The sequence below is a fragment of the Ranitomeya imitator genome, chromosome 1 (genome assembly GCF_032444005.1).
Source record: "Ranitomeya imitator isolate aRanImi1 chromosome 1, aRanImi1.pri, whole genome shotgun sequence".
NCBI classification, from domain to species: Eukaryota; Metazoa; Chordata; class Amphibia; order Anura; family Dendrobatidae; genus Ranitomeya; species Ranitomeya imitator.
Window position 1 is genome coordinate 988,314,840 of NC_091282.1, and position 13,538 is coordinate 988,328,377.

General features: G+C 41.0%; 1 protein-coding gene across 3 annotated transcripts in view; it reads right to left on the reverse strand.

The window, feature by feature from the left end:
* The window catches only part of ANKRD50 (ankyrin repeat domain containing 50), a 102,283-nt gene that overhangs the window by 55,758 nt on the left and 32,987 nt on the right, over nucleotides 1-13,538 (reverse strand). For 2 of the 3 annotated variants that reach the window (XM_069743924.1, XM_069743923.1), the window contains exon 3: nucleotides 2,609-2,838. The exons of the other annotated variant lie outside the window; for it this stretch is intronic. In XM_069743924.1, coding sequence (XP_069600025.1) covers nucleotides 2,609-2,838 — 230 coding nt within the window. The remainder of the gene's footprint in view (nucleotides 1-2,608; nucleotides 2,839-13,538) is intronic. 3 annotated transcript variants of the gene reach the window in all.

Consider the following 13,538-nt stretch of genomic DNA (forward strand, 5'->3'; position numbering starts at 1 on the left):
CATGTGGGTGCCATTCAGAAGTACTACTTTTCCCGCAAAAAAAAAAAAAAATCTCATACATCTATATTGAAGGAAAAAATTTTTTTTTTTAAAAAGTTATGGCTCTTGGAAGAAGGGGAGGAGAAAACAAAAACGGAAAATCGCCCAGAGGTGAAGGAATTAACTACTGCTTTTGAAAATATTACACAGCCTTACTGGTTAAAATACTTTGATTTATTGGGCCCATATCTATAAAGATGGTTCATTTATGTAGTCAGTCCTATGTACTGCTGATGCATAAAACAATAGGATTCACAAAAGCTTATTGAGAAATCCCCTTGAATCTACGAACACAGGATGTTCAGGGAGATGTCCATAATAAACCAGCTGTCCTTATACACTAATAGCAGTAATCATATGCCAGTAAAGTAGGCCATGTTATAACAGCAGTATCCAGTGAACTGTAACGTGAAATGACAGCTTGTAAGGGTTGCACTTACACCAGTTCCTAAATAATTACAACCAGATGTATCTATCTTTTATGGGAATTGTCAAAGTTTTTTTTACTTTCCACCCAAAGGCCCCAAATGACTACTTCCAAGTCGCTCATTGGAAAAGTCTAGGATATTATGAAGATCAATGAACCAGGTCATCGATATACTTGGCCAAGAAAATGTGTCCGTGATGTTGAAAAAAAATAAGCAGTATGTGGCCAATTTCACGCATTATAACAGGATTATCATTATTTTAAGGGTTCGTTCACACAAGCAGATAATCGTTCCAAAGATAGAAGATCGTAACTCACAACAAGCAAATAAATATGAGACAAGTGTTTACACAGGACTAGAATTGTGAATGGAATGGTTGAATAGCTACAGATAACCTTAAGTGTAGGCGTCTTCAACACTCAAATCCCATATGTGAAGCTAATTATTTCAAATACATGAACTCCTAAGATATGGTATAAATATTTCCAATAATACTGTATTAAGAAAATGTAATCGGATTAACGGAACTAAACATTTTTTGCTAATTACGAATAAGTACTCGCTCCAATGCGCCAACTGCTACTGAACTGTTGCCCTGGAACAGTCAACCCTATTTAGGACCTGAATCTCTACTCCTCCATATCATAAGTCAAATCTTTAATGAGCGATCAATCTCCATTTACATTACACAATTTTCTATAATAAAAATAATTTTTCCGCTCGCTTAAACAATTTCATGCACGATGAACGATCAATGAAATGAGCTTAACGCATTCACATTACACATTGTGGACGATGGGTCATTACCGCTGGAATAGAATCTGATAGATTATCCATCAGTGTTGGGTCATTGTTTCACTCAGAATTTGCCACAAAATGTGCATGTGTAGTTCTACTGGCTTACAACATCTATGTGCATATGCCAAATTTGCAGTAAAAAAAATATGCCATGTTAAGGCACTACTAGGACATCCACTTCTTGATCAAAATGTTTGGCCCCCATAAAATAATAAAGTCTATACTCACCTCCCGTGCCAACACCTTTCTCGAGGTGCCGACACTCATGATCTTGGGGCTCAGGTGCTGCTGTTGTGACAAGTGACGCCGGCACCCAATCAGCACCAGCGTCACTGTCCCCACCTTCGGGAAAATCGGACATGAAGAGCAAGTCCGGGCTGCAGCTGATCTCAGGCTTCCTCTTCATACTCAATTCGACAGGAGATGGGAACCGTAACACCAGCGTTGACTGGGCACAACCACCACATGGAAGCACCGGGAGACTGTGTGTCGACACTGCGGGAACAGCGCCAGCACGGGAGGGGAGTATAAGCTTTATTATTTGATGGGGCAAAGTGAGGGGTAAGAGAAGTTGTCCAAGCAGTGGACAACTTGTTTACAGTGTTCACATCAGCTAATCATCCAGTTTCTGAGACTCTCCACAAATTCATTTTGATGGGATTCCATAGTCTTGAATGTCTTATTATGAAACCCCTTCTCACCATTGATTTTGCTATCTGCCCTTTTAGTTTTCTATGCACATGTAAGCTTTATGGCTACTTTCAGCACTTTCATTCCCTCACATAATGGCAAAGTGACCTTTGGCCACCAAAGAGAGCAACCAGCAAAGCATGGCCTCAGGCAGTTTCATAAATAGCAAAAGGGTCTTTCACTGAACTCTGCCCACCCCCCCACCACTGCTTTGTTAAACCTACATAGTTAACATAGCTCTGCAAAACCCATAAATTAGCTTGTTGCTTACAGGCTGGGACAGTAAAGCAAGTGATTTTAATGGCCATTAGAGTAAGAAAAGGCTGACACGAATTAAAAATGAAAGGCCATGATAAAACATGTGACCGGTTTGCTGGAATTTATCTTAAAGTAACATTACCACACACATAAAAGTTACTCAAGAGGAACCCTGCCTCTTCTGATAGTGACTAGGTATTAACCCATTAACGAATTGCATCCCTTAATTACATTACGTATGTGACAAGGCATCACCTCGACAACTTTTTTTTTGTGAGGAAACAAGGAACCTAGCAGCCTGGAAATGGAGAAGAAAAGCATGGCTACTTTCATCCACAGGTTTAGCAGGACACGGATTACAATGAAATGTCTTGGACATCTCCTTAAATACGTACCTGTAAACATTTTAGTGACAGTTCTGCTCTGTTTGCGGGCCGAACAAATAAGAAGCAGCCATGGTGGAAAGAACTCATGGTGAGTTGCTAGAAGATCAGCAATTGTTCCAGATAAGCCAGATGGTCGGAGTTCTCCTTCTGTAACATTGCATCCTTCATCAACTGAATCAACCACCAGTAGAAGACTTTGAGGAGGAGCATTCAAGGCCAGAAGAGGGAGGAGAACACATCTGTGAATAAAAAGAATATTACTCTATACCAGTCTCCACTTCAAGCAAATACCATTAAGAAAGTGAATGAGCTCTGATCCTTAGCAGAGAATGTGGGATTACCTGCATACTTTAGACCTTTTCAAAAAGTAAAGATAGAATAAAACTTAGGAGCGAGAGAAAAAGCTGCTGACTGACACTTCTAGCGGTGACTTATCGCCTCGGTAGAACTAGTGGATCAGGAACGCTGAAATCCAACTGCTTAATCAATTATTCTATTCCACGTCTGCCAGTGGGAGGGAGTCACAACACAGTCAGACATTAGACAGTTAGTGCTTCCACCAAAATCAGTAGGTTCAGATTACATTGGTTTACAGAGTATGGTCACCTTAAAACTGGTTGGCACAAATATCTACAAGTCAGGTTTTGTGCCATTGCTGGATTGATTGGTAGGGGTCTGACCGCTAAGACCTGCAGCAATCGGCAGAAATTGGAATTTTTATCCCCGATCAGGCATTTTAATCCCCATTAGAATGGAGAAGCAGTACGCCTGAATGACCGCCATTCCAATTATTCTTTTTATGCCATAAAAAGAGCCAATAAGGAATGGGAAGGCCCCTAAGGGATGGACTTGCCATAAGGAGTGTCGAGCATGCGCACGGCTGCTCCATACTAATGGGGATAAAAATGCCCTGTTCTGACAATCGGTGCTGGTCCCAGCAGTTGTAACCTCACTGATAAGTTAGAATTAGTGATGAGCGAATATACTCGTTACTCCAGATTTCCCGATCACGCTCGGGGGTCCTCCAAGTATTTTTTAGTGCTCGGAGATTTCGTTTTTCTTGCCGCAGCTGAATGATTTACATCTGTTAGCCAGCATAAGTACATGTGGGGGTTGTCTGGTTGCTAGGGAATCCCCACATGTAATCAAGCTGGCTAACAGATGTAAATCATTCAGCTGTGGCAAGAAAAACTAAATCTCCAAGCACTAAAAAAATACTCGGAGGACCCCCGAGCGTGCTCGAGAAATCTCATCACTAGTTAAAAACATATGTTAGAGGAAAGAAGAATCAGGCATGATGGATTTTAACATGCCCAATTCTTTGCTCACACAGAAGATAAGCTACTGCTGGCAGTGTTATTGGCAGCTTACAGCCCTCCTCCCACTGATACACAAGCTCGCTCGGCCAAGCCAAGCGCACAGGTGCATTATAGTCATCTAACAAAGGTGCACGAGCGAGAGCTAAGGTCTATGGGAATCATTAGCCAAAGGTATATTAAGTATAAGAGTCTCTCAGCCAGTAAGACTCAGTCTTGTTTCCAGAACATAATCCTCAGTATGCGAAATTTCACAAGTTTAAATCAGTAGAAAACTAGGACCAGATATCCAATCAGCAAATTCCTCTTATTACCATAAAAAAAATGGTAAACACTAACTGGAAAGAGACTTCGTCTGGTGAGTCATCAAAGTGTGGTGAATTACTCCTCAATACACTTTTTAAAGATTAAAATTGGTTATAGAGACAGAGACAGAGTGGGTACGGAAAGTATTCAGACCCCTTTTCATTGCAGCCATTTGGTAAATTCAAAAAAAGTTTATTTTTTTCTCAATGTACACTCTGCACCCCATCTTGACTGAAAAAAACAAATGTAGAATTTTTTGCAAATTTATTAAAAAGAAAAACTGAAATATCACATGGTCATAAGTATTCAGCCCCTTTGCTCAGTATTGAATAGAAGCATCCTTTTGAGCTGGTACAGCCATGAGTCTTCTTGGGAATGATGCAACAAGTTTTTCACACCTGGATTTGTGGATCCTCTGCCATTGTTCCTTACAGATCCTCTCCAGTTCTGTCAGGTTGGATGGTGAACGGTGGTGGGCAGCCGTTTTCAGGTCTCTCCAGAGATGGTCAATAGGGTTTAGGTCAGGGCCCTGGCTGGGCCAGTCAAGAGTGGTCACTGAGTTGTTCTGAAGCCATTCCTTTGCTATTTTAGCTGTGTGTTTAGGGTCACTGTCTTGTTGGAAGGTGAACCTTTGGCCAAGTCTGAGGTCCAGAGGACTCTGGGAGAGGTTTTCATCCAGGATATCTCTGTACTTGGCCGCATTCATGTTTCCTTCAATGACAACGAGTTGTCCTGTCCCTGCAGCTGGAAAACACCTGATAACATGATGCTGCCACCATCATGTTTCACTGTTGGGATTGTATTGGGCAGTTGATGAGCAGTGCCTGGTGTATTCCACACATACCGCTTAGAATTATCTCCAAAAAGGTCTATCTTGGTCTCATCAGACCAGAGAATCTTATTTCTAATAGTCTGGGAGTCCTTCATGTCTTTTTTAGCAAACTCTATTCGGGCTTTCATATGTCTTGCACTGAGGAGAGGCTTCCGTATGGCCACTCTGCCATAAAAGACCCGACTGGTGGAGGGCTGCAGTGATAGTTGACTAAGTGCAACTTTCTCCCATCTCCCCACTGCATCTCTGGAGCTCAGCCACAGTGATCTTGGGGTTCTTCTTTACCTCTCACCAAGGCTCTTCTCCCACGATTATTCAGTTTGGCTGGATGGCCAGGTCTAGGACGACTTCTAATAGTCCCAAACCTCTTCCATTTAAGGATTATGGAGGCCACTATTCTCTTAGGAACCGTGAGTACTGCAGAAATTCTGTTGTAACCTTGGCCAGATCTGTGTCTTGCCACAATTCTGTCTCTGAGCTCCTTAGCCAGTTCATTTGACCTCATGATTCATATTTGGTCTGACATGCACTGTGAGGTATATATAGACAGGTGTGGGCCTTTCCAAATCAAGTCCTATCAGTTTAATTAAACACAGCTGGACTCCAATGAAGGAGTATAACCATCTGAAGGAGGATCACAAAGAAATGGACAGCATGTGGCCTAAATATGAGTGTCTGAGCAAAGGGCCTTAATACTTATGACCATGTGATATTTCAGTTTTTCTTTTTTTAATTTGCAAACATTTCTACATTTGTTTTTTTCCATCAAGATGGGGTGCAGAATGTACATTAATGAGACAAAAAATGATTGTTTTTAATTTACCAAATGGCTGCAATGAAACAAAGACTGAAAATTTAAAGGGGGTCTGAATACTTTCCTTACCCACTGTATCTAGAAGTATTTTTGGTGATTATGTGGAAGCTTTGGGTCCTAGTTGAAATCCCTTTTCATTTTACTAGCTCTTTGTCTGTTTATTCAGCCTTTTTGTAAAGTTGCAAGTCCAAAGAATATAATGAGGGAAGCAACTCACTTATTTTTCAAAATAATTACGGTACCCAAAATTGAACTATAAACTTTGTGACTTCATAATTATATCCAAATAAGCAGCAAATGAATGAAAAACAAAATCACACCTTTTGCCAGGTGTCTGTATTTAAATAACAGTATTCTATTTTTTTTATTTTAAATTAATCAGCCATGTAATTGGATGTATTAAGAGCTGCTTTCAGAGAGAAGAGTTAATCTACTATAAGGACATAGCTGCTTGTAAAGTGTCAGAGTCTCCCAACTCAGAAGCAGGAAGTCTCTCAAAACTGTCTAAATGTTGAGACAACAAAGAGTCAACTTCTGCCAACTCCAGTCTCCTTTTCTTAAAGGTCCAAAACTGTAAAAATCAAACTAGATAAGAAAACTTAACATAATCATAAATTTGAGATATCATTTATATCTTGGGCTCCTTTTACTTCATGGCGTGACCTAGGAAGTGATATGTCCTCTTTAAATAAAACGTTTATAATAAACACTTCCAGTTAACAAAAGGAGTATGGTCAGTGAACTGTACCAGCCCAGCCCCCTTGCAATGTGGAGGACGGACATCCATTAAGTTGTCAATTGGAGCACGTTTTTTTATGAAAGAAATGATCAGCTCCCTTTAACATCAAAAGGATTACAGGGTCAATATGATCGCTTTAATTGCAGAGTGGCATACACAATGCTCCAGACTAAAACAACTAACTTGGAGACATCTGAACAGAAAAAAAATTAGAAGCTAAATGTTTTTTAGGTGAAAAATGTAAATTCATATAGAACTAATGTAAGACTCACAGTGTGCAGTGATGCACACCTCTCTCCTTTCCTATTTGGATTCTCCATCCGATTCCTCTGCTTCATACAATGAATTACTGCCAACTTTAAGGCTATGTGCACACGTATAATGGTCCACTGCGGATTTTTCCGCAGTGGATTTGATAAATCTGCAGGGCAAAAACGCTGTGTTTTTGCTGCAGATTTTTCACGGATTTACCGCGGTTTTTCTGCAGATTTCACTGCGGTTTTACACCTGCGGTTTTCTATAGGAGCACCGGTAAACCGCTGCGGAATCCGCAGAAAGAAGTGACATGCTGCGGAATGTAAACCGCTGCGATTCCGCGCGTTTTTTTCCACAGCATGTGCACAACGTTTTTTTGTTTCCCATAGGTTTACGTTGTGATTTAAACTCATTGGAAACTGCTGCGGACCCGCAGCTGTGGAAACGCTGCGGATCCGCAGCGTTTTCCACATCGTGTGCACATACCCTCAAATGTTTAGCAATGCTGTCCTGTAGAAGGAGCCACACCTATACAGATGTGGCCAAAAGTATTGACACCCCTGCAATTCTGTCAGATAATACTCAGTTTCTTCCTGTAAATGATTGCAATCACAAATTCTTTGTTATCTTCATTTAATTTGTCTTAAATGACAAAACACAAAAAGAATTGTCCTAAAGCCAAATTGGATATAATTCCACACCAAACATAAAAAAAGGGGGTGGACAAAAGTATTGGCACTGTTCGAAAAATCATGTGATGCTTCTAATTTGTGTAATTAACAGCACCTGTAACTTACCTGTGGCACCTAACAGGTGTTGGCAATAACTAAATCACACTTGCAGCCAGTTGACATGGATTAAAGTTGACTCAACCCCTGTCCTGTGTCCTTGTGTGTACCACATTGAGCATGGAGAAAAGAAAGAAGACCAAAGAACTGTCAGAGAACTTGAGAAACCAAATTGTGAGGACGCATGAGCAATCTCAAGGCTACAAGTCCATCTCCAAAGACCTGAATGTTTCTGTGTCTACAGTGAACAGTGTCATCAAGAAGTTTAAAGCCCATGGCACTGTGGCTAACCTCCCTAGATTTGGACAGAAAAGAAAAATTGACAAGAGATTTCAACGCAAGATTGTGCGGATGTTGGATAAAGAACCTTGACTAACATCCAAACAAGTTCAAGCTGCCCTGCAGTCCGAGGGTACAACAGTGTCAACCTGTACTATCTGTCGGTGTCTGAATGAAAATGGACTGTATGGTAGGAGACCCAGGAAGACCCCACTTCTTACCCCGAGACATAAAAAAGCCAGGCTGGAGTTTGCCAAAACTTACCTGAAAAAGCTTAAAACGTTTTGGAAGAATGTTCTCTGGTCAGATGAGACAAAAGTAGAGCTTTTTGGGCAAAGGCATCAACATAGAGTTTACAGGAGAAAAAAAAAAAAGAGGCATTCAAAGAAAAGAACACGGTCCCTACAGTCAAACATGGCGGATGTTCCCTGATGTTTTGGGATTGCTTTGCTGCCTCTGGCACTGGACTGCTTGACCGTGTGCATGGCATTATCAAGTCTGAAGACTACCAACAAATTTTGCAGCATAATGTAGGGCCCAGTGTGAGAAAGCTGGGTCTCCCTCAGAGGTCATGGGTCGTCCAGCAGGACAATGACCCAAAACACACTTCAAAAAGCACTAGAAAATGGTTTGAGAGAAAGCACTGGAGACTTCTAAGGTGGCCAGCAATGAGTCCAGACCTGAATCCCATAGAACACCTGTGGAGAGATCTAAAAATGGCAGTTTGGAGAAGGCACCCTTCAAATATCAGGGACCTGGAGCAGTTTGCCAAAGAAGAATGGTCTAAAATTCCAGCAGAGCTTTGTAAGAAACTCATTGATGGTTACCGGAAGCGGTTGGTCGCACTTATTTTGGCTAAAGGTTGTGCAACCAAGTATTAATCCAACATATTAAAATAAGGAGACGACTCCTGGGACGGCATCATACACATAATAAGGCGAGCGACGCGTTTCGACCAAGCGGTCTTTATCACAGCTGATCTGCTAAATGACATATCCGGTATATATACAATATAGCACCAATCAAATGCTAGAAAAATGTCATGTGATACATAGGTCTAAAAAAAAATAAAAAAAAAAATTCCAAAATGTACCCAATAAATTCAAAACAATAATGTGCAGAAGGATATATACAATAGATAATAAACAATAAACAATGCATAATAAATAAAAAATAAAGACATAAAGAAAATGAAGAAATACAGAGGGAGGGACATTGCTAGTAATGAAACATTAGTTCATTTCGTTTGTTCAAACCACCTGGAAACCTTGTACCTAGATTAAAGATCCAGAATGCTTCTCTGGTAAGTAACGCTTTGTGAATATCCCCACCGCGCGGAGGTTTTTTAATTTTCTCAATACCTATTACTTTTAAAGAAGCTGTATTGTGGGAATGAAAATCAATAAAATGCCTCGCCACCGAGGAAATGGTGCGACTATTATTTGTAGTGCATTTGATGTCATACAAGTGTTCCGATATGCGGTTTTTTAATTTCCGAGTAGTACACCCGATATATGATTTGTCACAAATCGTACAATCAATTTTGTAGACTACAAATCGTGTATTACAGTTTATAAATGTTTGAATTTTGTATTGATTTTTATTTCCTCCGGTACCAAAAAACTTGACGGTGGTAAGATGTCTGCACGTAGTGCAATTAGTTACATTACATTTATAACAACCTATACAATGCAACCAAGTATTAGTTGAATGTTCAGAATTTTATTTGGAAGCTGGATCATCTTTTTGTTTTTGTGGATATTCTTCACGTCACGTCAGGACGGAGATCCGTGCTTCCTGCATTTCCTCGGTGTGCTGGCTCCCTGCCTTTTCTCCAACCAAGTATTAGGCTGAGGGTGCCAATACTTTTGTCTGGCCCATTTTTAGAGTTTTGTGTGAAATGATCAATGTTTTGCTTTTTTCTTCATTCTCTTTTGTGTTTTTTCATTTAAGACAAATTAAATGAAGATAATAATACCAAATAATTTGTGTTTGCAATCATTTTCAGGAAGAAACGGAGTATTATCTGACAGAATTGCAGGGATGTCAATACTTTTGGCCACAACTGGATAGATAGAAAGATAGATAGATAGATATAGATAGTCCTGTAGCACTGGTTCTGCACCAATAGTCTTCTTTGCCTTCACGCTATGTCACTAATATTTTTTGTTATACCCTATTTAACCTGTCAACCCTTTTGTCCTCCTATTTCTCACCATGCTTCATCACACCCTGTCACGCTCAGTTACTTCACATCACCTGCGTTCTTTCCGTGCCATCTTTAGTCATTCGCTATCACCTCATGTCACTTCCTTGCACACTCTTATTTCTTATAACCCCATTATCACCCATCATCATACTAACATGACATGGGCAATGGCAGAACCAGCATTACCCTGGGCACCAGCATTAGCTTGCTATATATCACTAAGGGCAGCATTCACTGTCACTTTCAGAGTCTGTATTACTGGAGTCAGACCCAATACATTTTAATATTAGAAGTCTGACCAGAAAGAAAAAGCAATCTCAAACCTTGAAACTATAGGTGCCAGAGTGAAAAAGGAGAGGCGCAAGAGAAGCCATCATAGTGTATAGAAGAAATCCCAATTTTGCTCGTGATAATCTCAGTATGGTAGTATCTGACATTTGAAATAGACCTTGCCCACAATATGATGGGTGTTATCAACAGGCTGGAACATGGTGGTGTTCTCCATAAGCGACATTAAACATCCCATTGATTTCATTTTGTTTCGAAAATCCTTGCACAGCCTGGAAGACCATAGCAAATTGCACACATTTGGGAAAGTTGAACAAGCCCTCTCTTGTACATAGCCTCACTTTAAGGCTATGTTCACACCTTGCGTCGGGTCCCTGCGGGTTCTCCTGCAGCGGATTTGATAAATCTGCAGGGCAAAACAACTGCGGTTCTCCCTGCAGATTTATCGCGGTTTGTTCCGCGTTTTCCGCTGCGGGTTTCCGCCTATACTATTGATGCTGCATATGCAGCAATATGCAGCATCAATAGTAATGTTAAAAATAATAAAAATTGGTTATACTCACCCTCTGATGTCCGGATCTCCTGGGCGCTGCACCCGGCGGTCCGGTTCCAAAGATGCTGTGGGAGAAGGACCCTTCGTGACGTCACGGTCATGTGACCGCGACGTCACCGCAGGTCCTGGTCGCACAGCAACTCTGACCGGACGGCCGCGTGCAGCGCCCAGGAGCTCCGGACATCAGAGGGTGAGTATAACCAGATTTTTTATTTTTTAACCCCAAATATGGTTCCCAGGGCCTGGAGGAGAGTCTCCTCTCCTCCACCCCGGGTACCACCCGCACATTATCCGCTTACTTCCCGCAACGTGGGCACAGCCCCATGCGGGAAGTAAGCGGTTCAATGTATTCCTATGGGTGCAGAATCGCAGCGATTCTGCACAAAGAAGTGACATGCTGCGGGTTGTAAACCGCTGCGTTCCCGCGCGGTTTTTCCCGCAGCATGTGCACAGCGGTTTGCGGTTTCCATAGGGTTTACATGTTACTGTAAACGCTATGGAAACTGCTGCGGACCCGCAGCATCAAAATCGCGGCGGTTCCGCGGTAAAAACCGCTAAGTGTGAATATAGCCTAAGGGTCTGCATTCTAAATAAATATTTTAGTATGTAACAGCAATTTCCTATAAATTATTCAAACTTGTATGCCCACTCCAAGCATAAAATTTGGTCTGCAACACTAACTACAGCAACCAGACCAAGCTCATACAATAAATACAGAACCAGGCTCATAGTGGATATAAAAAGTCTATACACTTGTTAAAATGCCAGGTTGTCATGAATAGTATATATATATATATATATATATATATATATATATATATATATATATATATATATATATATATATATATATATATATATATATATACACACACACACACACAATCTTTTCAGAGCTTTTTCCACCTTAACTGTCAATTATGATCTGTACAAATCCATTGAGAAACAAACAGATCATTTTGAAAGAGAAAATAAAACTAAAATAATATGGTTGCTTAAGTGTGAACACCCTCCTCTTACAATGGGAGATGAGGTTGTGTTCAGAATGACCCAATCATGTTAAATAGTAGTCCATACACAGCTATGAGTCTGAAGTTCAGTTGTTCTAGTAGGATTTTCCTGACCTTTTCTTAGTTGTATTTTACAGCAAAAGACATGCTCAGTAAAAAGATTACAACAGCAAAGGGATCTGATTGTTGAAAGTCATCTGTCAGAAGAAAGGTCTAAAAATATTCCAAGCCATTAGGGATACCATGGAACACTGTGAAGGTGGTCATCAAGAAGTTACTTATAGAAGCACTTCTCTCATCGAGGTTTTATCCTTTTAATATACTACAGTCATCATATTCTATCGCATTGTGTACTTACAGGTCTGTGGAGTCGGTAAGCCAAACCACTGACTCCTCAATTGCCCTGACTGACTCAACAGCACTGATCACTACTGAGCATGTACATAAAGTGAAGCACAGATTCATCTCAGCTAAAAGCCGAGATCCTTAGATCAGGAACAGAAAAGACCTTTATAGGACATTTCATGACTTTCCCAAATCATTATGAAAACATTTACAGCACATCCCGCACTGAACTACTGAACCCAATTTATTATATATTTTATGAGACAGAGCTGGTCCATTTTATACTGACTTTTCTGCTTACTGCTTACAATTGCTCATTTTTCCTTTCTACCCAGCTAATTATTCTCTTTTCCATTAGGTCTATGACATCATGTGATTAAATACCGAGTAGCTGAATCCTTCTAAGCTCTATGAAGAAACAAAAGGTAAATTTTCCTGTATGACTTATCAGTCACGGCAAAAGTCGTTGGCAGGGAGAGGAGAGAAGCAACTGGGTCAGGAGTTGAAGAGGAGATGGAGCAAAAAGGTATTTGAAGTTGCTGGTGCCTGTGGATTCTCGTAAACCTCAAGGTGTAGGATCCTCTAGAGCAGTGTTCCCCAACTCCAGTCCTCAAGAGCCACCAACAGGTCATGTTTTCCGGATTTCCTTAGAATTTCACAGGTGATGGAATTCCTGCCTGTGAAGGTGATGCAATCAACACCTGGGCCATACTAAGGAAATCTTGAAAACATGACCTGTTGGTGGCTCTTGAGGACCGGAGTTGGGGAACACTGCTGTAGAGGCTTGCAGGAGTGCATAAACTTCCCATTCAGCTACCCCTAAATAGTGATCATAAGCAGAGATGGTTGCAGTGGGCCCAAACATATGTGAAGACTACGTTTTAGAACAGTCTTGTTTACAGAGTGCCAGGCAACCCAGGAATGGTCCAGATGACCAGACATGCTCAGTTGCGAAGCTGCACAGCTCGAGCAAAAACATAGTTGCCTTGGCCGGGTACTGCATATATGTCCCCTATAGATTTGAATAGGAGCAGATGAACAGTACCCGGCCTTGAACAATATACAGTTGATGGAGCTGCTGCTCAGTGCAGCTCCATCATCAAGCCCTTTGCCCGGCGCTGGAAATAGCTTATCGGCAGGGGTTTCAGGTGTTAAACCACTAATCAGATATTGAGGACTTATCCTGGGGATAGGCCATAAATGAA